At 45.4% G+C, this 27,841-nt stretch overlaps 1 protein-coding gene across 15 annotated transcripts; it reads right to left on the bottom strand.

The window, feature by feature from the left end:
* Positions 1-63: 63 nt before the first annotated feature.
* LUC7L (LUC7 like) lies at positions 64-27,841 on the bottom strand. 15 transcript variants are annotated; one of them, XM_081558488.1, is made up of 12 exons: positions 27,666-27,841; positions 26,780-26,850; positions 25,711-25,805; positions 21,447-21,545; positions 11,238-11,348; positions 10,075-10,218; positions 6,611-6,787; positions 4,178-4,266; positions 1,868-1,973; positions 1,540-1,569; positions 1,007-1,174; positions 64-407 (listed from the first exon to the last, which is right to left on the bottom strand). In XM_081558488.1, exons 4-12 carry the CDS (start codon positions 21,540-21,542, stop codon positions 354-356), a joined length of 975 nt encoding a protein of 324 aa, XP_081414614.1. In that variant the 5' UTR covers positions 21,543-21,545; positions 25,711-25,805; positions 26,780-26,850; positions 27,666-27,841; the 3' UTR covers positions 64-353. The 15 variants fall into 15 exon arrangements, with proteins under 15 accessions (XP_081414614.1, XP_081414612.1, XP_081414611.1 ...); XM_081558486.1 differs by lacking the exon at positions 1,868-1,973 and having other exon boundaries at positions 6,611-6,783; positions 10,071-10,218; positions 26,435-26,850; XM_081558485.1 differs by lacking the exon at positions 1,868-1,973 and having other exon boundaries at positions 26,435-26,850.

The following is a 27,841-nucleotide window of genomic DNA, read 5'->3' as shown; positions in this document are numbered from 1 at the left end:
CCCTGCGGAAGGCGCAAGTCCAGTGCAGCCAGGACAGCAGAGACTGCACCACGGCCGCCAGGAGGCAGTCTATCAGGTTGTTTATTCCCACCTGACATAACCCAGAACACAGGAGCAACTCTGTACACCTCTAGAAACTCACAGCTAGCTCCAAGACAATAGAAATGTTAAACTACAAAAGATGAGCTGTATTCAGCAGATAGAAAGGGTAAGGTGAGGCCGTGTCAAACGTGGATCGAACTATTTACAGCGCCTGGGCGTGGGCTCAGATCTCGCCGGCCTCCTTCTCCTCCGACCTCCGCGATGCAGCCTTCCCGTTGGCACTCTCAAGCCTCCAATCGGTGGCCCCCCGCTCACTCCGCCCGCGTTCCCAGGACTCCTCCCTTGAAGTCCGCTCTCGGGAGAACCTGGGAAAAGGGAACCAGAGGATCAGCGAGGGCTGGCCCTCCCTCTTGGGTGCTGCCCAGGCACTGACACTGTGGACCCTCCCTGCGAGGGAAGGAAGATCCTCACAGCTGGGAGGGCCCAGCAGGCACCGCATAGGGAGGGCTGGGCAGCCAACAGAGTGGCATTTCCAGAGGGTTCTAGTAACAGGAGCAGCTTTCACTAAAATGTAAACAGTGCAAAGGAAAATACAGCAAGTCGATCCACTATGTAAAAACACAACGAAAAAAAAACTGTGGTCGTCTTAGAATATAATCATTAGTGTATTTTTTTTATTTTAAATCACCACCACTGAGGTGAGCAGGCCTGACCAGGGCTGTGTGGACCACAGTGCACGTGCAGCCCGAGCAGGGCCTCGCCCACACGTGACCCCTCCGCAGCTCTCAACTGTCCAGCCCTGAAGCCACCCGCTGCCCCTGAGGGACCAAGGATTCCCAGAGCCCTGGGCCCCTTCAGGACCCTCAAGGCCTCAATGCTCAGTCCCTGGATGACAGACCCCAGGCCCTGGCACACACAGCAGGGTTCACTGCTGCTGCAGATACTGAAGGAGCAAAGCAGTTACCTGTATTTTGCACTCCGGTCCCTGGAGGCCCGGCGATGGCTGCGGCTGTGGCTCCGGGAGCGGCTCCGGTGGCGCCGGTGTCTGTCTCGGGACCGGGACCGGGACGACTTCCGCCGCTCTCTGGACGTCGACCTCGACCGCCTCCGACGTCGGTCCCGCGAGCGCGACCTGCAACAGCGGCCGTGCTGACGCCTCACTGCTGTCTCTCCTCTCCCCGCCCAGACTTACACCCCGGGTTCACGACCGTCCCACCAATGGCACCCTGGTCACCAATAACTGGCCAGACCCACCCCGCTGATGCTTCCTGAAACATGCCAGGAAATTTCTGACCATCCCTCTCATTGACAGTGGACGTCCACCCCACGCTGCACTGCGCCCCAACCAGGACTCTCCTTCTAACCCATGCTCTGGGCCCTCCATGACCAGCCCTGACCCCAGATAACAAATGCCAAGTTATAAAGGTTAAATACTAAAAAAAAAAAAAGCATGTGGAAAAGGACATCTTACTGAGAATGTATCAATGGAAAACCTACCTCCTGCGATCTCTTGTTCTTGATCCAGACCTAAAATGGAAAAAAAGATGAACAATTTCCCCAAAACAGCCCAATTCCTTACAACTGAGGGGAGGTGCCCCACACGCCCACATGGTGAAGGGGGTCAACTTCCCACAGGACCTGCTATGAAGCCCGCCCAGAGCCCCCAGCCTGTTGGAGGGAGAAGGAAGAGACCAGCACCCAGGGGTCCATGCTGCACTGAGTGAGCCAGTGGTTCTGCAAACTTCACAGTGGACACCAACCCAGCTACACAGATAGTCACGGTGCAGGGCTGGGCAGGACACCCAAGCTCCAAACCCAGGCTCACTTTCCTGGGAGTGCTGCAGGACCTCCTGGGAAACAGTGCACAACCAGCAACGTAAGAAACGCACTTGAGAGACCTTCCCTGGTGGTCCAGTGGTTGAGAATCCACTCTGTAATGCAGGGGACATGAGTTCAATCCCTGGTCAAGGAACTAAGATCCCACATGCCATGGGGAAACTAAGACTGTGTGCTACAACTACCGAGTCTACGCACTTTGGAGCCCGTGTGCCCTAAGGAAAGATTCCACATGATGAGAGGAAGACCCTACATGCCTTAAGTAAGATCCGATGCAGCCAAATAAATATTAAAAAAAAAAAAAAAAGATGCACTTGACAACAAGAATGCACTTAAAAAAAAAAAAAAAAAGATGCACTTGACAACAAGAATGCACTTCTCACATCCTGTTCTAAGCAGCAATTCTCAACCTGTGAAGGAGGAAGTGACAAAAGATGCTACTCACACACCATGTGTCTGGAGGGTGATTTGATAAAACCTCCAGGAAGGAAATTTCCTTAACACCTACCATTACTTATATATTAAATTCCTCTCTCCCAGGAATTCTAGGGAAATTTATATATACTCAAATGCATACAAGGATGATCACGCTAGCACTCATTCAAAAACAATTTTATAATAAGTCACCAGAAATTAAAATTAAAAAGCGAAGTTAACAAAAGGAAAAGTCAACAAGTGGGACTACATCAGATTGAAAAGCTTCTGCACAATTAAGGTAACCATCAACAAAATGAAAAAGCAACTGAACAGGAGAAAATATCTACAAAGCAAGTAACTGACAAGAGGCAAATATCCAAAACATGAAAAGAACTCACACAACTCTAAATGGAAGGAAAAAAAAAAAAAGATTAAAAAATGGGCAGAGGACCTGAACAAACATTTTGCCAAAGAAGACATACAAAAGCCAACAGGCACACGAAAAATTGCTCCACAACATTATTCATCAGGGAAATACAAATCAAACCACAATGGGCTGTCACCTCACATCTGTCGGAGTGCTATCACCAAATGACAAGAAACACAGGTGGTGAGGATGTGGAGAAAAGAAAGCACTGCTGGTGGAAATGTAAACTGGTGCAGCCATTATGAAAAACAGGACAGAGGTGTCTCAAAAAATTAAAACGGAACTATAATATGATCCAGCAATTCCCAATTCTGGATATTCACTTGATGGAAATTAAATCACTATCTTGAAGATACTTACAACTCCGTGGTCACGGCAGCATTATTTACAATAGCTCAGACACAGGAAAAATCTAAGTGTCCATTGATAGATGGACCAATAAAAATGATGTAGTTGTATATATACAGTGGGATGTTATTCAATCACAAAAAAGAAGGAATTCTGCCATTTGCAACAACACAGATGGACCTTGAGAGCACTACGTTAAGTAAAATAAGTCAGACAGAAAAAGATAAATGCTGTATGAACTCAGTTATATGTGGAATGGAAAAGAACCAAACTTACAGATACACAGAACAGACTGGTGGTTGCCAGAGGTAGGAGAACGAGCGTGGGCAAAGGTGGGAGAATAGAAAGACAGGTGATGACAACATCACAGCATGGCACTGTGCAGCCCCAAGAGCACGCCAGCTGCGGGAGGGCCCCCCAAGTACCAAGCACAAAGCATACCCCGTGATGGCGATCGCCTGTGTGAAAAGACCCTCGCATCTTTGCTTAATGTATTTTTATACTGTTCGAGTCTTAAAATCAAAATCTGTTAGATAATTAAAATAATGAAAAACAAAAACATTAGCAAGTTATTCACTAAGGAATCCCTCCAAAGTCTGTGTGCCCAATATAGAGCCTGGCTACTCTGGGCTCCAGACACTCCCCTGAACTCTGACCAGAGCCACCATCCCCATCTGGTGCTCGCAGGCATCCCAGCCCTAACACAGCTGGAACCACCTCCTCTCCTCTCCCAAAACTCCACTCCCAGGCTCCCCTCCTCTGTCACTGTCAGCGGCCACTCCAGGCCAGCTCCACTCCCACTCTGCAGAGCTCACACCGTCCACTAGCAGATGCTATCAGCTCTGCCCCCAGAGCACACTGCCCTCCCTCCTGGGCCTAGACCCTCCCAGCCAGCTCACCTTCTCCTTGCTCCCACCTGACCTCCCCCAGCGCTCGGCCCACGCAAGCACATCCCTGGTGGATCCTGGGGCCTGCTCTGGGGGGGAATCTTTCTGCTTCTTTTCATGGCCACCAGGTACCTGGCAGATCTCAAGAGTCACGAGCAACAGCAAGGCTGCCAAGTACATGGGGTGTCCTCGGGATGGGGGAGGTTGTCCTCAGGCTCACCTCCTGCTCAGCCGCTCCTCCCGCTCTCTCTCCTCTCGCCTCCTCAGCCGATCCTGATTTCTCTTCTCCTGCTTCTCAGCCACGGTTTTCTAAATAAAATGGAAAACTGGGAAGATGAGAAAGGCACATATACACTAGGGTGTGAACACTGCTGAACAAAGCACCTTTACATGACCTCAGTACTGGCGATTTAAGAAACTAAGGGAAATTCAGGGAACAGGAACACAATTCTTTTTATTAATAAAACCTCTTAAATAACAGAAAATACATGGAATAAAAACTGTTTTATAAATTCAGTAACAAACTACTAATTCTAACAGATGCTGTAGTAACTTACAGAAAGTTTATCATATGACTTCAAATCAATCAAGAAAGTTAAAGGTTTTTACCCAAAGGAGACCCCACAAACTTTATGTGAAGGAGAACATGTGTATTTGACCAAGCACATCTTGCTGCGGGGAGCCAAGCACATCTTGCTGCGGGGAGCCAAGCTACCTACCCTGTCTCGTTGCCACCTGTCCCAGGGACAGGGTCGTGATGGACACGGAGGGAGGGAGGGGGACAGGAGGTGGCCTGGAGACCCCGCCACCGGAGCACCCCAAAACCCACTCGGAGCCTTTCATGCCATCTCACGCTGCTGAGGAGAAGGCCTCCTCACCTCCCCTCGGGGAGGGGGAGGTATCCAGACCCACAAGACGAGGTCCAAGAGGGCATGCAGCGAGACCTAAAATCTCAGTGCTGACCAAAGCCAGGCCCCAGGAAAAAAGGGCACGGCTGGGGGTGTGTGCGTGTGTGTCTGTGTGTGTCCTCGAAGCATCTGGGCCCAAGCTCTCCTGTGCGGCTCCTCTAGCTCTGCCCTCTGACGTCATACATCCAGCACCGGGAGCAGGACACAAAGACACTGTCTCAGCACCTCAGCCTCCACACACAAGCTGCCCAAGAACCAGCCCGGGGGCTAGCATCACCTCCTTCCCAAATCCTCCCTAGTCCCTGAAACATTAGGTGCCCCCACCGGGAAGTCCTCCCTCTTCCCCGCCTCCCTCCGCCGCATCCATCTAGGTTGCAGGACCTGCTGGTGTGCATGCCCCCGGGACCACTGAGTGAAACCCTCTCCCAATTGGGCACAGAACTCCCAGCCTCCTCATGGTTAAGAGTTGTATTTCCAAGTAACCTTTTCTGTTGATAGTGTAACAGCTATTTATCGAAATCTGTAACTTGGCTGTATCATTCTATCAACTATATACTGCTCATAACCACAACGACAAAATACAATTATTAGATCAGTGAATACTTAAGTTCTAAAGATTTCTGGGAAAGAAGTTTCAATATATGCTGATGCAAAAAAAAAAAAAAAAAAAAAAGGCTTTCAGGACTAAGAAAGATTAGGGCAAAATTCTGGGATGTTATGGAATGGAATGACAATTTAAAGGAAAATAGGAATATAAGGAGTAGATTTTTTATGAAAATGGTAGATGCCATCAAATTGTTATTTATACTATATCAGCTACATAGAAAATATGTTTACACTTTATACCATAAACTTATAAAAAAATTTCCAACTTCAAACCGTGTGACAAAAAGTATCACTTTTCACAATTTCACTGGAAGCAAAGGAGATGCTCAGGACCAGTGGTGGTGAGGCTGCCAACCAGCTCCCTCTCCCGTCTGAACGCACAACACTTCCAGGGACCCTTCCTGGGCGTAAGGGCGCCACCCACTGCCCCCTCCTGGGGCCACACATGGCCTGAGGCCTTGAATGTCATGGTGGCCTACATTTAGGGGCCACATGTCTGTCCTTCCAGATTTCAGGCTTCTGGAGGCAAGTCCTGCATATTTCCCAGCATCCCAGTACACAGCTAGGGAGGCTTCATCAGTCTGAAAACGATTCAGATTATCCCAAATCTGCTTAACTTTCCTTCTCAGCATTCCACATCTAGGACGTCGAATGCTGTAGTCTAACCCAGGAAAACTAGGAGCCCTGAGGAAGGGACAGAGGCATCCAGCCGTGGGACAGGGCCACTAGAAAAAGCCCTGTCACATTCTCATGCTTCTAGCCTGACCACACTCCACAGGTCCGCCTTCGCCCAAAGAGAAAAACCACAGGCTAATGGCTCTCTCTCACCTCCAGAGAGAAGTGTTTTCAGAGGGGTGCATGGGTTCTCTGTACCTGGGATGAATCCTGCCACTGTCCTCTGTAAACAAGGGGTAGTAGACTAAACAAACATCCCAGGCCCTGCTGGATTCTGAGATCTCAGGTCTCTCGTGAGAACACAATGATGAAATCTGAGTAGCTCACTGCAAAGCTAAAGTATAAAACCAAGGCCTGATACCTCCACCAACAAAAAAAAGAACACAAGGCTTCCTACAAGCAGAGAGACGTGAAGATGATCACGACTTCGCACGTTTCTTCAGAAACAAGGCACGTTAACATACCCTTAACTGATCAAGCTTCTCACGGATCTGAATGAATCCCAAGTGTAACTTGCCCCCGAAGTGGTCTGCAAGACGACGGTCATTGTCATGGAGGCCAAGGTAGGCCGAACAGACCTCACACACACGAAGCTTCTGTTGCTGAAAACTGGACGCGGGCATGGAATTTCTGTATTCTTCCTGGAGAGCGGGAAGAGAGTGATCCAAGTGAGGTTAACTCAAATGCCACTGTCTACTCAACCCCTAAAATGGAAGTACCTGAAGGGAGGTGACTTTTTTTTTTTAGCTGCCCAGCTTGCGGGACTTTAATTCACAGACTCGAGACTGAACCCCAGGCTCCGTCAGTGAAGTGCCAAGCACTAACCACTGAACCACCAGGAAATTCCCTAAAGATGATTTCAAAATACATAAACCTGAATCGTTTACAAAGCTTCAGATACTTGTAATTAAATTATAATTTAATTTCAATAAATTGTAATTAAATTGTAATCCAATTTAAACTGTTTATTTAAGAAATGAACTAAGAGTCATGATTTCAAAGCAGTGAGGGATATTCAGAACACTGAGACACACGGGAGACTGTGTGCTAAAGGCCAGCAGGGAAAGGGAGTCCCTGCGATGGTGGAGAGCTCTGTGAAGATCAAACTGACTACAGGCTCCTCACAGCACCTCTAATCACACCAGACAGACAGGCAAAACACAGAGCATCCACAGAGACTGTCCCGGTGTCCAGGAAGCCATTCCAATGCAGCCCTGAAACCTAAAATCTGGAAGGGGAAACACACAAGACACTTCTTCAAACGAGGAAGTGTGCCTAAGGGAACAGAACAAAGCACACACCGCCCCCCCCTCCCCCCAGCAGCCAGTGCAGCCTGAGTCTCATCACAGGGAGCCACTATGCCTCAAAGCAAAACACACAAAATACAAAAGAACATGACCCAGGACACAGTGATGGCTGACTGTGCTCAAATTAAAACACTCCTTCAACATGTAGATTGAGGGATGCATTTCAACATTTGTCTTTAAAGAGAAGACAATGTAATAATCTTCCATTAATTCACACATTCAAAACATTCCCTAAGAAATCCAGGTTAAAATAAGACATCATGTCACTCACTAAACTGATGGAGACACAGAATATCGGGCCCTCCCATGCCCTGACGCTGGCACCCATGCAGTGCGGTTACTGTGGGGGGCGGTCTGTCTGTAAAGGTGGGATTACCAGAAACACTTCTCACATGAATACATCGCTGGACACACAGAACCAGCCATGAGACGAGAAACCATCAGTGACCTAGAAAACCACCCACGGACAAGCAGCCACGAGCCCCTGAACTGCAGTCCTGCAGCAGTGAACAAACTGAACACACCTGCCTACAGCAGCCTGGAGAGAGCTGCCAGGCGATGCAAGTGGGAAGACCTGCAGCACCAATGTGGGACGTCTACACGCCTGCCCAGGAACGCACACGGTTTATGAGCCCAGGTGTGCAATGAACGCACACGAACGCCTCTGGGGACACGGGGAAACACCGGGAGCTCAGATTTCCATCAGAGTGTTGCATCTTTCCTAAAAAGTCAGCTAACGAGAAACAGCTTAACGAGAAAAACAGCTTAATGAGAAACTCCAAACGTGGTGGGTGAGAGTTATCTAATATTCTACACCTTTCAGCAGTTTTGAAATTATGAATACCATCCTCTAATATCCTTCAAAATAAATTCTACGCTGAGTGAAAAAAAAGCCAATCCCTAAGGGTTACATACTGTGTGAATCCATTATACAGTGTTCTTAAAGTGAGCAAATGCTAAGAATGGAGGCTAGACTGGTGGTCAGAGAAGTGGGTGTGCTGTGAGGGCAGCAGGCAGGACCTACAAGTGCTGAGGGGTCACTCAGTAGCCGTTCTGGGATGGGATGCTGTGTTACAGGTTTTTAAGACAGAACCACTGCGGGAAACTGGGTAAAAAGCCCACAGTGCCCCTCCCGCTCCACTTCTTAGGATACCAAACAGCCTTGCCTGCCACTGAGGGCAGGTCGGACACCACCCAGATCAGCACAGCGGAGGCTTCCCCCTCCAAGCCACCCTGTCTTGTCTGTTAGTTTTAAGGAAGGGGGGCACTCAGGTGATGAAGAAAGGGACAGTGGCCGGAGCAAGGCGCCTGGAGTCCCTGTGTGTATCTGACTCCTGCTGCCCTTGGGGCTGTCTGCAGACATCCGAGTGGTGAACCCTGCATCTATATTATTTCAAGTCTCGGATCCACCTCACAGGTTTCTGGTGTCTGCTCTGCTCCTCAAAGCAGGAAGGCTTGGCCTCAGGATTCACTAAAAGGCTGCAGAGCTCCTTCCTTCCTGACTCTCTGGCCTTTCTGCTGGGTACTGTCAGCAACCCAGGGAGCCTGACTCCATATACTCAAATTTTCCCTGTAAATACAGAGGTCTGGATCCTATGTAAGGATTCTGATGCAGGACCTGGGACACCCCACGGACATGTCACTGCCTCAATGGGCACTTGGCAGGATTCACGTGTTCAGCTGAAATCACTGAGCTCCACTCCGTCTCAGGTGCCACAAGGAGCCAGGGACCCATCAACAACCAAAACCAGCCCTGTGGCAGCACGCTGCCCACTCCACCATCGCGTCTTCATCCACCATCCGAACAATCTTCCATCTGGGTCTCAGCACACGGCTTTCAGGACCACCCTGCCCTACCTGGACATGCCCTGCACCCCAAGTCACTCTGAAACTGAGACCCCATTTCTTTTGAGCGCCCGTCTTCATCAGAGTGAATCTTACCCAGTGCTCACGTGCATTCTGCCTGGCCCACAGGTGAAGTAAAGGTACACTCCCGTCCCTCTCTCCCTGACTCTAACCTTCCCACCATTCTCGAAGTCGATCCAGGTCACTTCCACTCCAGTGGTGAGGATCTGAGAAGCAGAATACCCAACAAAGGAACCAGTCCAGACAGTCCTGGACTCAGTTTCTGCACCACACAGCAGAGTCCTGGGCTGGCAGCCCAAGGACACCACGTGGGTGCTGCCCACAACCTGCACGGGCCTCTCTCCTGAGGGCACAGCGTCATTAATAACCCGAGGCCTCTCTTCACAGCAACTGCCAAGCCAGTCAGGCCCCATCACATCAGCTGAACACCTTGCACGCCAGGCCCTTCCTGGAAGCAGAGGCACAAAGACCAGAGGTGCTCGCTAACACGGACAAGCTACGCTCAGGATGCACTCTATACACGGGAGTGACGCTCAGAGTGCCCAGTATGAGGGCCTCAGGGGTCAAGTGAGCAGTGAAGACACAAACCAATGGTGGGCTGACTCGAAATTGCACCATCCTGACAACATTATCACCGTATTTCCAACTCCTTCCCAACATTCAAGAAAGTGGAGGCATAGCTTAGTTTTAGTCCAATGGTCAGCTCTCTTTAGTTACTATGTTTCTTCCCTCTTTAAGACATTTTCCTCACCAACCTCAGCTTCTTTTTTCTTTGCACGGACTTTCTCCACTTCCATGAGAATCTTCTGTGATTCATCCACATTTCCTTCAGCTCCCAGCTGCTCAGCTTTAGCAAGAAGCTTTCCTATTTCTTCATTCAATTCATGTACTTTTTCTGCCTGGAGAGAAAGAGACAGTCAGGTAAGCAGACATCTAAAAACAAACGACGAGAGCTGGGACGGAGGCTGAAGAGGGGGTGTTGGTGGTGTGTGTATGTGTGTGTGTACACACACACACACAGTTATGACTGATTTGTGTTGTATGGCAGAAACCAACACAACACAACATTGTAAAGCAATTATCCTCCAATTAAAAAAATAAAAACAAAAGATTTTTTAATGCAAAGAGTGTTTCTCTTGTTGCATTTCTGTTTCACAGAGAATACACCAACAGCTGGAAACTTCACGGATGACACGAATTCTAACAGTTACAACATCCATATGGCCACCACGGAGACCGGTTGTTAAGTGTCAGCCCGTAAGACCCATAAGAGCTCTGTACTGCATCCTAGCAGAGCCAACGACACATGCCTGTCACTCCCACAGGCTGTTAAGGCCCATCCCATGGGCCAGCTTCCAGGCCATCACTCTGTATACCCTCCAATATAGCTCAGTCTTCCAGGTGAGGGTAACAAAATGTGTGAGCCTAAATACATACATTACTTACCCTTTAAGCAAAATGACTAATTACTGGGATTTTCTTTTAGAAACAAACAGCACCACTGGGCTAGTTAAAAACTGTCTATCTCCTAAGAAATCCTTTTATAAAACTGAAAGGAGAAAAAAAAAAAACAACACTGAAGAGAACTCCACTGAAGAGGGGTAAGGCCTTCTAAATGATGTACAAGCCGATTTCACCAGGTCTACTTTTTTCTTCCATGACATGGACACACCAAATTTAACCATTCCCCTGCTAAGTTATCCTATTTCCTGTTCCGTGGAGGGATATTAAAGAAGTAATTTTACGACATACGTACAGTGCAGTGATAGGCTATGAGCTTGGCAACAGCTTCCCTCCTCACCTCCAACAGCCAGGGCAGTGGACACTCACTGTCCACCCCGAAATGTACATTTGGTACTGACAGGTCCCAGCCCCGCTTTTATACTGATGACTTGTGGAGGCCTCCCTCCCTGTATACCTTCGCAGAAACTTCTGCACTGATCTCCTCCTGCGTCTCTGCCAGCCGTTTCTTGGCAAGCTCCGTTCTCCGATCACACTCAGCGATGAAGGACTCCAAGTGATCCATCGCCTAGCTCAGGAGAGGCAGAGAGCTCCGGTCAGTGACATGCCTGCAACCTCAGAGCTCATGTGTTTGATAGGAAATGCAGTCCTGGGTTGGTTCCTAAGGCCTGTCGGTTCAGTGGGAAGATCTGAAGCTACACTAGTGCTATCATGTCCACAATCACATTCAATCAAGGGGCTTTGTTAAACCAAGTGATCGTTCACAAGTATGGTCTTCTCATCTGATTTATCTCCAAATGTGTCAAAGAACCCCCATCCCTCAACAATTTCAAGAAATTCTAAAGGAAGTTGAAACACGTGGCATAACTAACTCTTCTGAGGGACAGGAGAGGCTAGGTCGCGTTATGTCAGAGGCCCTCCACTGGTGAGGCGTGGGGTGCAGATGTACTCACTGGTCTTTGTGAGCCACGTAAATATTATTCCCTCATGCTCTGAGGGTAGAGTTCCCCCTTCCACCTCAAAACAAAACAATAGAACAAATGTTACTTAAGCGGTGAACACGTTCAGTTATGGCCTACCATCTAAAGTAGTGGGAAAACTGGTTACTACTTACCCAAAGAGATAAAGGAAAAGACACTCTGAAAAGAGTTGGTGGAAAACAATAAAATACTAATCAATAAGTGGTCATACATGCTAAGCAGTTAACTTGCTGTAACTAGTCAAGGCCCCAACATAACTTCAGATAAACATACAAACAGGACATCACTTTCGCAACTGCCAGGCTAGGACCAGTGCTGGGCAGCAGGTCCCACGCTGCTGATGCAGGGGCGTGTTACACAGATAGCAAGTGAGGTCAGCAGGGGGTGACGGGATTAGACAGGGTGAGCAGAGCGAGGAAAGCTCTGGGTGCAAACGGTGGTAAGGCAGATGAAAGTCAGGCCAAGGGACCAAGAAGTGATAACCTATGTCCCTGCCTCCAAATGTGGTCAGGAGAGAGCCCCCAGCAGAGATCAGCGTGACAGTGGGGTCCTCATTTTTCAAAGGAAAGCACACTTGGGCATTGGTCAAGACAGGGAAGAGGCTCTGTGACAGTGCTACACCTGCGGTCCACCAAGGCAAACTCCCCGACTCCACACTCCTGGAGCTGAAGGCCTCCTTCCCGTTATTGGTCCTCAAATATTCTCGATGAACATTTCACTATGCTCAAATCAAACCATCAGGAAAGCCAGTGACTGGCATTTGTTGGCACGCATGCACTGCATTTCCTGGAAGGACGTTGAGCTGACCAGCTCTGCTGACGAGGTGGGGACTTGACAGGACCAAAGTGCAAGTCAGGCACCGCCCATGCTCACTGGGACCAGGGCTCCTGACAGACCAACCCGAGAGGCCCCAGGGCCGGCCGCGCACAGGTGCTGAGACCTCGGTATAGAGTTCCTCTACTGCCTGCCCAAACAGCAACCTCACACCTGACACGGAACCAGGACTCCACTCCTTAGGGCTCGAGTGGGCAATTCTGCGAGTGCCTTTACCAAGCAAAGAACCACTGCACCTTACTCAGAATATAAACTGGCTATGGACTCAGACATCTGATCAGCTAACAATTAAATGGTAAACTTCACAGCACAGAACAGGCAGAATACAGATGCCCTCAATTGAATGTTCTTTAAAAGATGGCTCTGTTCTGCTGCCCCTCCTTCTCTTCAATGTGCTTCTCAATTTCATTTTGCTTCCTAAATCAAAGAGCAGGTTTTAATGATAAAAATAAAATTTATAAAGAAGGTATTCAAACCTACAAATTTAAGTGCTACTGACAACCTACCACTTACTAGGAAGTCATCCACCTCTACTCTGTAATTCAGGGGTGGCGTGATGAACCACATACTGCTCAGGGAGCTGAGCTCACGGGGAGTACACAGGTCTCACTGTGGCTGAGGCTGCTCCCTCTCCCTCCCAACACTGTGAGGTGCTCTCCCTGGCCCTCCTGCCCAGCAACATCGGTGAGCCTGAGAGGAGCCTGTGCTGCCAGCAGAACAGTCAGTGCAAACACATGCCTTGGGACAGCCATCCAGGGCTCTCCAGGCACCAACTCCCAAATGAAGGAAAGGCAGTGCAGTCTCCAAAGTCCTGAGGGACAGTGTCAGGAGGCCAGGACCCCTGCGATCTGACTTCACAGTCCCTACACTTAGCCCTCACAGCTGAGGCAGTACTCACCAGCCCAGTATACAGAAACTAGAAAAGGGCAAAGCAATTTGCCCAGGGTTGCACAGGGACTCTAACCCCAGACCTAAGAGAAACTGTGACTGCCACGCTACACACCTGTAAGACAGCAGTGGTCCCACTGGCTGAGATGGTGTGTTGCTCTAGAAACCTGTTACATCTCAAAGGAAATCAATGTGGGGAAAAGGTGAACTATGTTTTCACTGATTAGAAAAAAATCTTTACATTTTACACATGTGAACAGTGAAGAAACGCACTGCCCTGTAGCCTTTCCGCACATTAAGTTAATGTGAATTAACAGTGCTCCGTGTGTCTGCATCCAAGGTGAGATACTTGAGATGCATTTACACAGATGACCTACTCTCTCCCCTAGGGAACTCCTGGTGTAACTCTCTCAAGAAACTAAGGCCAGGTCCCGGGGTGGTCAGGCCGAGGCTGTGCTGGACTAGAAAGAGACAGTGAGGTACTTTTTCCCAGGTAACCCAAGTTTTGGGTGGAGGTGCCAGCCACCAGCTCAAGTTGAGGGTCTAGGCAGGGAATACCTATTCAAAGAAACACCTTTATTACAACCCTGTCAGGCCCACAAAGAACTACCTGCTTAGATCTCTCTGACTGGCAGAAACTGGAAGTTTGGTAACTCACTCTGTTAGTGAAGACGTGAAAACGGGAATTCTCCGGCGCTGCTAGAGGCAGCACTCACCCCTCTGGAGAGCACCGTGGCACTAGCAAAATGACACAGCACAACCTTTCTGGGCTGACAGTCCCGCCTCTAGGGATCTTTCCTAGACACACTCATGATGTGCTGATGTGTACTGCAGCACTATGACCATCAACAGGGGACCGGTCCTACGAAACAGACACCCATCCTCTGGAATACTGTCACCACAAAAAGGATGGAGTTAACCATATGACAGGGAATAATCTCAAATATACGCTGAAAATTAAATCAAGATAAGAGAAGAGCAGGCAGACAGAGCATGTGTCCAGGAGACTACTATTTGTGTTTTAAGAAAAGTGAGATACACACCCCTCAGGTTCCACATAATCTCCAAAGGGAAGAGAAGAAACTCAACACCTGGCTACCTCTGGGACCAATCAGGGGGCTGAAGAGCAGAGCAAGAGATAGGCTTCACAACATACCTTTCGTATCTCAAACTCTGAACCATGTGAACATCTTATGTGTTTTACAATTACTGACAAGCAGCAACCCTAGTGACGTAACTGATCTAGGCAATAATCCGCCCCTGCTGCTGGACGCACGCGGCCCCAGGCTGACGGGGGCCTGTGCAACCAGCAGCAGGCTGCCCGTGCCGCTCCAGTCCACTGACGTCTCGCTGCCAAGGTGATGCGCCAGCCACTGCCCAGCTCCACCTCTGAGCTACTCTGTCAAACGAGAACCTGATTTGACCATCGAGCATCCAAATCTAAATCCCAGCTTACAGGAAATTTCAAATGTAAGGGAAAACGTGTTAAAAAGACTGCATCATAAAGATACAATCAGCAAAATCCAGGATATGAGAAACATTAATTTCTTCAAACAGATGTAAAAAGACTTACGAAGCATCCTAGTGTGTAGATCTTATTTTGGTATCTGAGTCAAACAAATGACTGTAAAAAAATCCTTTTGGAGACAATCTGGGAAATTTGAAGACTGTTAGATAAGGTTAAGAAATTATCCTTTAAATAATAGATATTTTAAATAAAATTATCTTCTAGATATATTTGCAGTACTTACAGATGAAATTCCATCTCTAGGAACTACTGTAAAATAATCCAGTATGGAAAGACAAAATAAAGATGAAACAAGTATTCACATCAACAATCACTGAAAACTGGGAGATGAAACCCAGAGATGGTCACTATATTATTCTGCTTACATTTGCATGTTTAAGTTTTTTCTCAACACATTTAAAAAACCATGCTAATAAGACACAAATTACTATATGTAAAATATACAAATAAGATCCTACTGTACAGCACTGGAAAATATATTTAGTATCTTGTAATACACTATACTGGAAAAGAATCTGAAAAAGAATGTATATATACATATAACTGAATCACTTGGCTGTACACCAGACACGAAAGCAACACTATAAATCCACTGTAGTTCAATTAAAAAAGAAAAACATGGTAATAAGCACATTCTGTCCCAACCAACTGTAATACCAGATTTTTGTACGCAGAGTAAGAACTTCAAAAGTCAATGGCAACACTGAAATATTTACAGATGACAAGATGTATGAAGTCTGAGATTTTTGAGAAGTCAGTTGGCCATGAGCTGATCATTCTTGAGGCTGAGTGATGGGTACACGGAGATCCATTAAGCTGTTACACCTCCTGCTGTCTGAGATTCTTCAAGGTAAAGCAAAACAAAGCAACTGGCCACCCAAGGTCAGCCTGCAGCACTTGAACAGCAAGCTGTTGCTCCTTTTCCACCTTGAAGCTGTGGTAGGGGACTGCCTCCAGGGAGTGGGAGAGGCACAGGGAAGGAGGCTTTCTGGGTTTTCCTTGACAGTCTGGGGAATTCTGATTTGGCCACGCACTTCCAGTGAGAGCACCGAGTGAGCTCCAATACACACACTTATCTCTTTCTTGCTCAGGACTTCCTAAGGTATTTTAAGTCACTGAACATTCAGGTCTCACAAACGTTAGTTTCAAGGGCACAGTCTACCATTTGAGTACCTCATAATCTGTTCATTCACCACTAAGTGTTTTTTGTTGTATCCAATTTTTCAACCTTACAGACGATGCTATGACAACACTACTTCGTGTACCCATGTTTGTCTGTGTTTTCAATCACAGTTGAGCCTTGAACAATGGGGGGGGGGGCGGGGGCGGCAGGTGTTAGCGACGGATCCTGTAGCTGTGCAGTATGCATTTACTGAAAAAAATCTCTAAGCAGACCCTCACAGTTCAAGCCTGTGTTGTTTAAGGGTCCACTGTACTTTAAGACAGAGGATTTGTAGAAATACTAAAGTTATAAAGTAGAAGTACCTTTAAATTGTCATTTCTGCCCAGTATATTAGCAATTCAATTGGACCTGATAACTTCACATGACTTAAAAAGCATAATTCTTTCTCCCTCTGTAAGAAATAATCATTTGAGCCTGGTAAATACCTTTTAAAACTGTATTAAAACACATATACAAGTACACAATTTTTACTCCATCTCGGCAAGTTTTTAAAGCTTTTTCATTTTTTACATCAATGCACACATTTTCTACAATCTATAGCTGTGCAGCATTTTACTATTTTAAAACAACTATATCCATTCTACAGTAAGTATGTATTTGCATTTTTTCACCTTTCATTAATTCAGAACAATGCAATCAACACCTTAAGTCTTCTCATATACAGGCATATATTCTAGGACCTTTTCTTACAAACTGCTTAGAGGAGATTCAAAGTTTATAAATATTTTAAAATTGTATAAAGAGCTGATGAGCTCTTATAAAAGATTTTTATACTGAAAGTCAAATGTCACCTAAGCTGAGCAACTAATTCAGAAATAAAACAGACTGTAACTTCCCTGGTGATCCAGGCGCTGAGACTCCACACTCCCAGTGTAGGGGCCCCAGGTTTGATCCCTCGTTGGGGAGCTAGATCCCACATGCCGCAACTAAGAGCTCCTGCTTGCCATGACTAAAGATGCCACATGCTGCAACTAAGGCCCAGAATAGTGAAATAAACTTAAAAAAAAAAAAAAGAAAGAAAACAGACTAATAATGATGTTTCTTTCTATAAAAGCATAATTTTCTTTTAAATTAATGCATCCACTTATTAATAAATCCGCTAAAAACTCAAGTTTTAGAAGTTTCTCTTTTCTCAAAGAATAGATGAAAGGCATCTAACATGCAAAAGCTTTCATGTCGGTATGACTATAATAACCTGTTCTAAAACCGCTGTCTCTAATACAACCTGGATAAAAACAGCTCCTAAAAAAAAAAAAAAAAAAACAGCTCCTAAACATCTCTGACTGATCCACTCAACAAAATAACTCTCCCAGGGTCATGTGATGATGCTTCCATGACGTCTGGCAAATAGCACCAATCTTATTATACTTTCAGAGACTCCGGAAATAAATGTTAGGCCCACCTCACAGATTTACTGTCAACAGTGAAGAGATTCTACCAAAACACTTGGTAAGATACACAAATATAAGTTACTAAGAAAAATCATGGATTAGTGATGGTTCACAATCGGTGAAAACAAAACCTGTGTCCGTCTTCTTATAGTGATGACTACACTGTACTCCCTCCAGAAATCAACTTCAACACAATACAGGAGCTGCTGGTTCCTTGCCTGGGAACTGAACCATCCACATGGCCACGTGGCAGGCTTGGAGCCTCACACCAACAGCAGCTCCTCAGGAGGCAGCAACAGGTCAGCGAGATCAAGAGTCAGCTCACTGACCCCATCTGGCCAAAGCGCTTCTGAGGGTGTTCTGATTTATCAAGATTGCAACTTGACAAGAAACATCAGAACTAGCTTTTGCTATATACCTGTGCTCACCCTGAAGAGCCTATCTTTGATAGATACAAGTGACCTCTGGAGAGGCACTGGATGGGTGGGGAGTCATGTGGAAAGGGCAGACTTTTCACCTGGAATCTCTAACAATTGTCTTACCTATTGAGAAGATTGAAAGTTATTCCATCAAGTTCTTGTAACAAACCTATATTCTCGAAAAGGACTTTATTTTTTCATTCTAAGTTTATTCTGCATAAGGAAATAAACTCTTTTAGCTTGGTATTTCAAAGCCAGGCCACATTTAGTGTATTAAAGTAACCCATGCACATACAAACACTAATGACATGTATTAAAAATTCAAGGCAGGATAAATTTTATGGTTTGTGAATTTTAAGTCATTATTTTAAAAAACTTTTATGGCAAAATCTTCCTAACACCCAGAGCTCCACAAAGCACCATTCACTGTATGAAAGGGTGTAGTCCTCATTAATAAACAGTCCCATTATATCCTCTTTTCACTTTAAAAAAAAGTTGCAATGAGTACCTTTTCTGTGTACTCATTAACACATGCCACTAAGATACAGTCCCAGTAGCAGGATCCTGGAACTAGTGTATACATGCATTTAACATGCTGACAGCTACTTGCTGACTGCCCTCCCACAAGCACAGCTGCTCCAAGTCACCCTCCACTCATCAGAACAGGAAGACCTCCTCCGGAGGTTCAGCACTAGATAGCAAACATTTCAACATGAACCATCTATATGGTAAAATATGATTTTTTCTAAAACAGAGAACATACCTATTATTTAATATATATATTATATTTTGGCTGCAGCTTGTGGGATCTTAAGTTTCCAGACCTAGAATTGAACTGGAACCCTTGGCAGTAAGAGGAGGAAGTCCTAACCACTGGACCATCAGGGAATTCCCTCAAATATGATTTTTAAGGAGCTGGAGGGAAGGGTGGTTACCTTTTAAACTAGAAAAGGTATTCCTCTGAATGATAAATTTTCACAGTTCAAAAAGGTCTCTTGACCTACTCTAGCCCTCCAACTAAGACAAAACTGTTCAAAGTCTCATGGTTTCTTCTAAATCTAAGCATTTCAACAACAGTAAACACCCTTTCTTTTTAAAAATCACACTATGGAAGTCATCATATCACACCAGTTTTCCCACTTTATCTCGGACATAATTTCACTACCTCAACCCTCTTTCCACAGCTACACATCATCCCACTGTAAAGAGCAATGACCTGCCCACGCCCTCACTGATGGGAGTCTCCAGGCTGCAATGCTGCAGGAGTATTCTGAAGCAGATTTACCTCTGTTCATAAACAAGTGTATCATCGGATACGCTCTCAGAGCTAGCACTGCTACCATGTGCTTTCCCATCCTCGGGGGCTCAGGCATCCAAGAGGTGGATCAGAATTACTTAACTTTCCAACTCCTCGGTCTGAGTGAGGGTGAATAGCTCTCACAGGATTAGATGCCCACTAAAAATGTCCTTTATCCTCTGACTATTTTCTATTCAGCTGTTGCTGCAGCCCTTTTCAGTCATGATGAGCTTTATCATGAAAGGTACCTGCCCTTCATATGCTGCAGATACTGTGTCTCAGCTGAATTCTTATTTTATATATGGGAATTCTTGATATGCTAGTATTTTAAGTTTTTATACAGAAAAAAATGTATTCATTTTTACCTTACAGCTTCTTAGGCTTTATAACATGTCAAGATGGCACAACAAAATTCTCTTTTGGGGGATCCAACCTCGTTTTCCCCTAACTGGCTAATCCACAGTTTCCAATACTGTTCATTAAAAAAACTCATATTCTCCACAGTGGCTGAACACATGCCCCGCATAAAAATACTAAATTACCATATGTTTCAGTCTTTCTGTATTCTCAATTTCTTCTATTACTATTCTTAAATACTGAATGCATCAGGCCATTTAAAAAGTACACAGACATTCTGATTCAGCAGAAATCCTAAGATTTGTGATACAAAAAGCTATATAACTAAAAGTGAATATTTAACCCATACATCTGTGTTCCTATGTTTCTGAAACCTGGTATCCTAAGAAGATTCAACACTGATTCACTTGAAAAAGAAATGGTAATTTTAACCACTTTTTAAGATTACTGATTTAAGTAGAATTTAGTCCAGCTACAATACATCCTCTAAAATGTCCACTGGGAGGGAAACAAAAAAAAACGCCTTTCCTTGATTTTCCTTTCCTGTGATTTCCTCCCACCAAGCTCAGTGCTTCCCCAGTCTTCACTCAGGAACCTGAACGGCATCAAACCCCTCACTGACCTCTACTTACTCTAGGAATGGAGGACACAGGAAAAGAAAAAAACTAAAACGGAGTGGCTCTATCAGAATCCCTAGTGGTCCAGTGGTTAGGACTTCACACCTCTACTGCAGGAGTCCTGGTTCAATCCCTGGAAGGTGATCTAAGATCCCACAAGCTGCACAGCATAGCCTAAAATAAATTAACAAAATAAAGTGACCAAATCATGCATTCCCAATGGGGACAGGAATGAAAACTGGTCTTAAAGAGTGAAAAAAAATCTTCGATAGTACAATGATTTGTGACCTGTAAAGGATCACAGTACATAAACTGATATGCTGGATATCAAAATTTCATGGAGGGGACAGCCAACAACAACAAAAATTCATGGAGAGGAAATGGATGAATTAGGGAAAATGGTCTAAAAAAAGGCTCCTCTGGGAGGGAAAAATGAGAAAAGTTATCAAATACTAGTTTATAGCGACTAAATTGCAAAAGATTTAATCGCCTGATAATACCAAGTGTTGGTAAGGGTACGTTCACTGTTATTAAATGTGTAAACTGATACACTTTATCAAAAATTAGGGAGGAAAAAGAAAAAGAAGTATCTTGCAAGAATAAACATGTGCAGCTCCTACGAGCAAGCAATTCTTCTCTTAAAAATATACTCTAGGTAAACTGTTGTACATGTACACCAAGATATTCAAGAACATTTATAACGCTATTCATAATAAAAAAGACAAACAAAAACAAAAAACCCACCAGCATCAACCCAACTGTCTAAATATAGAACGGATAGTTCAGGAAACACTCAAGCAGCAATGGTAACAAACCATACTCAAAAAAGTATGTAAAGGAACATAGCACTGAAGGAAAAATAAAGTTACTAAGATTACCTACACTATAAATCCATTTTTGTAAGCTCAAAAGCAAGAATAAACATAATGTTCAAGAAACCATAAAATATATAATAGGAAACACTTTAAAGAAAACACAGTACAAAGCGTAGAAGAGCTGGGATGGTAGACACACAGACACAGAACAGTCCTGGCCACATCCTAGCTCCCAGTCAGAGTGGTGGAATAACAAGTTTCATCATTTTGAGTCATAACTTACACACATTACGTTACTTGTTAGTGCAGTATTTGGCTCTTCACAGTAGGGAACAATTAACATCAAATAAAACTTACATCCAACTCAAAAAACAGGTCCCTTTCTTTACTTGCAATCTCATAATCTGCTCGGAGGGCCAAGTCGTGGATTTTGGTACATTCTCCTAAGTCCATGCGCTGTGAAAGAGAAACAAAAATTTACACACAAACATCTAACCATTTGTAGGAAGCACATGACCTGGTGATAACTGTCTTCAAAATCAACAATGTTTTTTTGAGTGCTGACTATGATAAGAAAATTAAGAAACAATGTGGCCAAGAAGTCGTATTTTCCTTCTTTCACCACAATTACGTGACACTCAGAAAAGGTGCATTTCAGTGTAATGATCTGTATCTCCTATGGAACCAGAGATTACTAGACTATTTCTCATTACGTAGCTTTCACCATTATTATTATTTCATGAGTGACATAAGAAATGTCTATTCAATAAAGAGCAGTGTGGGAGAAGGGGTGGCAAGGAGAAGGCCAGGAAACAAGAGTATCACTGACAGCAACAAGTTTCCATGCATTCCTTCTTGTAATCCTGACCACTAAAGTTTAAATCACAGAGACAAGAAGAGGAAAGAACAGATAGAAATCAGGTTTTGGGGGGCTACCACATAACCTGACACCTGACGTTATGTAGCTCTTTGCATATCAAAGGAAATAAAGCACAACTGGCTGACTCAGAGCCAATGAATCCATTCTCCTAACCTGGTAAAGGACTCTGGACACACACCTGGGGACATAGATTAGACCACTCACTCGCCCCACTTGAAAGACAAAGGGCTCTTTTACCAAAACAAATTATTTGTGTTACCAGCAAGACCAGTCTGATGTGCTACTGCACATTGTGAGCACAGATAGAACAATTAGACAGCAGCGTGCACTTCTTACCTAAGTCCTAAGTAGAAACCCTGTACAGGGACGCCCTCCACTCCTGCCTGTGGTCATCTCAACAGCAACAGGGATGTTTGGATGCTGAGGGTCAGGTTAACAAGTCAGAAAGTGCCAATTAACAAACCCCAACAGCCCAGCGAGGAGACGCCTCGGGAGCCAAGCTGCTGGACACAAGCACGACTACCTAACAAGGGAACAAAGAGCAGCAGAGTCCAGAAATCCTTCAGCTCAAACTACAAGTGTGTTCAAAACGAGGTTAACAAAAAACTCCATGGATTACAAAATCCTTAACATTCTAGGACAGGATCCAGCTCTTCGGCCCTAATCTCAGAAGGTGCAACCATCCTTATGACAAAATGTCCTACAGCATCACCAGTCATAGAGCCAAGAGTGGGCTGCCTAGGGTGGAGCGCATATTCATTTTGACCAAATGGTAAACGCAAAAGCTCTGTTCTCCTTCATTATGCTTACTCTGAGATCACGGGCAGCTTATGTATGTTGGTTACACAGGGAATCCAGAGGTAAGGAAACACAAGTTCTAAAAGCCAAAGCTGCAACTAGAATTGCTGTTATTGCAAAGCTGGCAAATTCTGATTCATTCACTCTTTTAAACACCAAACATAATCCTTAAAAAATACACAGCTTCTGAACTAAGCCCACGGGCCACAACTATTGAGCCGTTTCTCTAGAACGCGAGAGCTGCAACTACTGAAGCCCATGCCCCACAAGAGAAGCCACTGCAATGAGAAGACACTGAATGACAAGCTCACTTGCTGCAACTAGAGAAAATTCCACGCAGCAACAAAGAACCAGCACAGCCAAAAACAATAAATGAACAAGTGTATTTTTAAAAACACATATTTTATATGTATATATATACACATACATACAGCTTCTGGATTTCCCTAGTGGTCCAGTGGTTAACAACCCATACTTTCAAAGCAGGGGGTGCGGGTTTGATCTCTATTGGAGGAACTATGATCCCACATGCTGCATGGCCAAAAAAAACCACACAAAGGTAACTAAGTGCTATAGCTGAAAAACAAGAGACAGCTCTTAGAAATTCTTTAAATGCTAACAAACATTCTGTTACTCAAAGAAAAACTACTTTCAGATGAAGCAAGCAACAAAACCACTAAGCACTAAAAATCTTAAGTGCAAATCAACTTCCATTCTAAAAACTTCAACTGTCAAGAAAGTTTCAACATTAGGGAACCACACACAAAGCAATTGACCACCACCTTCCTTCAGATGGGAGCACTCAAGTGGCCACTGCTCAAACAGGTGAAAGACAGGCCTGGGACTCCATGTGTCTCTCTCTGAAGGTCGCTCTGCAACTCTGCCAAGGGGGTAGAAGTACTAGCCAATTCCCGTGGCAGCCAAACACCCAGCAGAGATAAAATACCTCACTCGTTTACTTCTTCCAAAATACTGCAAGTGGCTATCAAATGCAGCATGCCAGACCTTTTATCTTCTTTTTTAATCGCACAAATATCTGTGTTCTCTACCCTCCAGAGGTCTCACACAGCAAACAGGGAAGACAATAAAAGCTCTTTTGAGAACTTTCAGAAAACCAAAGTTCTTCCACAGAGACAAGTTACACTGCCTTCCCTCCAGCTATCCCTTGGATCTTACTATGAACACAACATTTTCTCATTCCATTCCTCTGCCACCTCACCCCTATTGACAGGAGAGGGCCTGGAGCAGCCCTTAGTATGCTGAGGGTTCTAACCACTGTCCTGCGGCTTATACTCAGTCCATGTCCATGGAGCACAGCAGACTCTACCCCGCCACCCAGGAGCCCACAGCCATGAGGCTCCATCTTTACACTCACCGCCCAAATTCCCAGCCCTCATCTCAACTGACTTCAGCACCCCCAACATTTATTCACAGCACCTTTGCATGAAAACAGGTATCCTGGGCTCTCTTCTCGGTCTGAGTTACAGCAGTGACACTGTTCAATCCCTGCCTCTCATCAAAGCTCTGGCCCCAGTCTCTGCCTCCTCCCCCCGACTCACACCAACCTAGATAGATGCACTCCTGATTCCCTTGGCTCCATCATCCACCTGGAGTGCTACTCCCCCAAAGGTGCACGTGTGTGTTTTCTCAGCATTGAGGTCTCTGCTCCTGTATCCTGAGAGGCCTTTCCATATCACCCTATCCAAAACACTCCAAAACGCTACTTACTGTCTCTCCTGTTTCTCCATTAGATGAGTAAACATTTTTTGTACCACATCCCCAGTGCCTGGCAGAGTACTTATCCAGTAAATACTTGGCAAATTAACCTCTATCTAATACAATAAACATTTGCAGGAAATGCCCTCCCTCATCAGCATTCCAGAAAAATACGCTGAAATGTTTCACTCTGGTGCATGTCCCTCTACTTCCTCTGACTTCTTCCACTAAGACCTACCAACAACTGCAGGTTAGGAGCACACTCCTGGCTGCCTGCTATGACCATTGGAAGGCAGCAGTCTACAGTGACGGCACCCCCATGATCCAGAGCACTCGGCAGTCATAACCAGTCAACTGCAGGCAAGACCTCAGCTAACAGAGGCATGAGGCTTTGCAGCCATTTCCTACTTGCTGTCAGAAGGGCCAGCCTGAGAAGACTCAATACACCAGCTCAGTGTTCCAGAAACCCCTCCCCGAAATGGTAATGACTAAAGCATCAGTTAATCCTGAAAAAAGTGTTCCGCAGCACATGCACATTGGACCCTTAAAATGAGGAGACAATTTTTACATTACATGAGGGGGTTGTGACATCTTAAAATGGTGATGGTGTTCATGGGACTCATTTTCTGTAAGTGGCTGAATCATGGTAGATAATCTGACACTCTTTAGTCTTCTTCACTACTATCTAATTTTGAATAAATGTTCATTCAGCAAAACTAGCATTTATGTTTGGTTCATCTGAAACGAACTTAAAATTGTAGAGTTCTATATTTTTCAGGTCACCCTTCTTGAAAGGGTAGTGTAACACAAAATTGCAAATTAATATTAGTCCAGATTTTTCAAAAACCTACAAATTTGGGGAAAAACATACCCTGTTACCAGATCAAAAAAATAATACGTTTAAAATGAAAACAAACCAACCCATAATCTTACAGAGCTACAGACTAACCTGAAGTACTCTTTTTGCTAAAGCCAAAGAAGACTAGTAATACTTGTGAATATCTCAGTATAAATAACTCCCCCCAAACCTGAACACCTTACAAACAGAACTTTATAGAAATGAAATAACATTATATAAAATTTCACCAAATTAACAGAGTCTATCACTTGAAGGACAGTAGGTAATTTCTGCTTAGTAAAGGAAAACAGAATCCAACCTGAAAACCCTCACTGCCTGCAGAGCACCCATGTCTGAGTATCCTAGGACATCCCCCCAGATGCACCTACCGTCCCAGCCAGAATGTCGTGGGGGCAGCAGTCCAGAAGGTGACTCTTGCAGACACGGTCATCTGTAAACTTGACCCTCTGTCTGGTTTCGTCTCCTGAAATTCATGTGTGGTTTTAAATAAGACAATATTATCACATTAACCACAAAAGCATATCTGGTACAATTCACCTGGATGATTTGCAGACTACCAAATACTCTGAAAAGCTGACCTAGACGGTTTTTTTTAACTGGAACAAAATACAGATGATTTTTGATGCTACATATATCAGGAAGAATGACGCTTAATGAGATCTGACTCCGTCATTGTGCCAAAGAGATCAAGAAGTCAGAAGTAAAATGTTGAGCACCAAAAGGCCATTAGCCCCACACATACACATGGGCCACGAGATACAAAAACCCATGCTAATCAGAGGGCCACGAATCACCACGTATGACTTAAAAGCTGGTAGTTTCCAACAAAAGCTACTTACTAGTCTAATCATTTTGCTATGGACAAATGTATAGGCAATATTTTGCCCAAAACTATATGAAGAAAGCTTTCCCTTTCTATTACTGACTGATAAATAACCTAGACTTAGTCTACCTATCCCCCTTTAACCCCCACCCTTAAAAAAACGAGTTGGCACCTGGGAGTCACTTTTAACAAGACAATACCAAGGGAAAAAAAGCAAAAAAGGAACTAGGTTAGTCAATACACACTGTGAGTTCCAACACATACTGTACCCATCTGCATTCTTCAAGACCTCAGCTGCAGAATTTTATGCCCGCTGTTGAAAAGTTTTAAAGGAAAAGTTTTCTTGCCCAACCTGCAGTAAGGAAGTCAGGGGAATGATACATAAAAGTAAAGGCAAAGTGGTATGTGACAGATTTTAAAGCTAATCTGTGTATATGACACAGAGCTGTGTAAAACTAAAGGAGGAATATATTTCAGGATTTGCAAGCATCCAGGATTAATGTAGTGTCTTTTTATTGAAAATGTTTTCTTTCTAAACTACACTTTTAAAGTTACTTGTGAAAAAAAGCAAACACTTTTTTGTTATAACAGCTTAAAAATTGGTTGTGACTCACGGCTCGATGAACATGAGGCTTTTCTGCAACTCCCTTGCAGATTGATGTAGGCAGGCAAAGATACACTGAACCTTTATAAATAAAATAGAGGGGCCACAATTGTTCAGTTTGTATGAAATAAAAATATGGGAAGCAATTCAAAAGCAACTCAATATACAAAGAAAGCTAAAAAGCACTTATTCACCTGTGAAATAAAGTGCAATGAATCTGCACAGCCCTGCGAATGTGCCAGTGTGAACTTACAACTTCATTACTTCGGTAGAAAAGAAAACACAAACCACAGCAGGTACATAGTTTGCAAAGATGCAACCGCTTTCTCCTGAGACAACCATCATGATATTGCGTTCCTCCCTATAGTACAACCTACCTAACGACTGCCAAGCGCAAACTAAACAGAGGTTCTCCAGTGTGGCTGGGGAAAGGGGGGGCTGGAAAAGCACGCGGCAGGAACCCACGTTAGAAAAGCTCAATTTACGGCTCCCCTTACAATAGTACAGAACAACAACGGCAGGATTTCCAGGCCCATCCGGCTCCCTCGGGTGGAGGAGCTCCGCCAGCCCGCTGCCAGCGACCTGAGTCCACGCTGGCTGCAGCCTTTCGCCGACTCCCGGTTCGAGGAGAGGTGAGGGCCGCGAGAGAAATCGCAGCAAGGTCAACGGGGAGGGGACTAGCGCCCCACCAACAGCAGGGGCTCCGAGGGAGGAGCCCGCCGGGGACCCACGCCGGCAGGGAAAGCTCAGACAAAGGCCTGGCGCCCGCGGTCGGCGCGCGGGGGAGGGGAGGGCGCCCGCGCAGGCGCAGACGGTCGCGGCCCCCGCCTCAGGCCGCCCGGCGGCCTCGCTTCGCTCCCGCCCCAGCCCTCGCCTGGCCGGCCGCCCCGACTCACCGTCCCGGGCTGTGCCCATGAGCTGGTCCAGCAGGGCCCGCATCTGCGCCTGGGCGGACATGGTGGCCGGCGGGAGCGGCAGGGGTGGCCGCGACGGCTTCTTTCAAGTGGCTGCGGCGGCGGCGGCGACGACGAAACCTGGTCGCGTCGGTCTCGAGCCCACTCGGCTCCTTCTC

Source organism: Giraffa tippelskirchi, chromosome 13, assembly GCF_054371585.1.
Source record: "Giraffa tippelskirchi isolate mGirTip1 chromosome 13, T2T-mGirTip1v1.2.pri, whole genome shotgun sequence".
Classification (NCBI taxonomy): Eukaryota; Metazoa; Chordata; class Mammalia; order Artiodactyla; family Giraffidae; genus Giraffa; species Giraffa tippelskirchi.
The sequence above is the reverse complement of the archived record's forward strand: the minus strand, read 5'-3'. Positions and strand labels throughout refer to the sequence as shown.

What these genes read in the sequence shown, in the direction of transcription:
- LUC7L (XM_081558478.1), bottom strand. Translation starts at nt 27,726, where the DNA reads ATGTCCGCCCAGGCGCAGATGCGGGCCCTGCTGGACCAGCTCATGGGC. An exon ending in ACCTGTTTTTTGAGTTGGAT is followed by an intron (nt 11,349 to 21,446) that starts GTAAGTTTTATT and finishes CTCCTGAGCTAG; the next exon opens with GCGATGGATCACTTGGAGTC. An exon ending in GACCGGAGTGCAAAATACAG is followed by an intron (nt 408 to 1,006) that starts GTAACTGCTTTG and finishes CCCTTTTCCCAG; the next exon opens with GTTCTCCCGAGAGCGGACTT.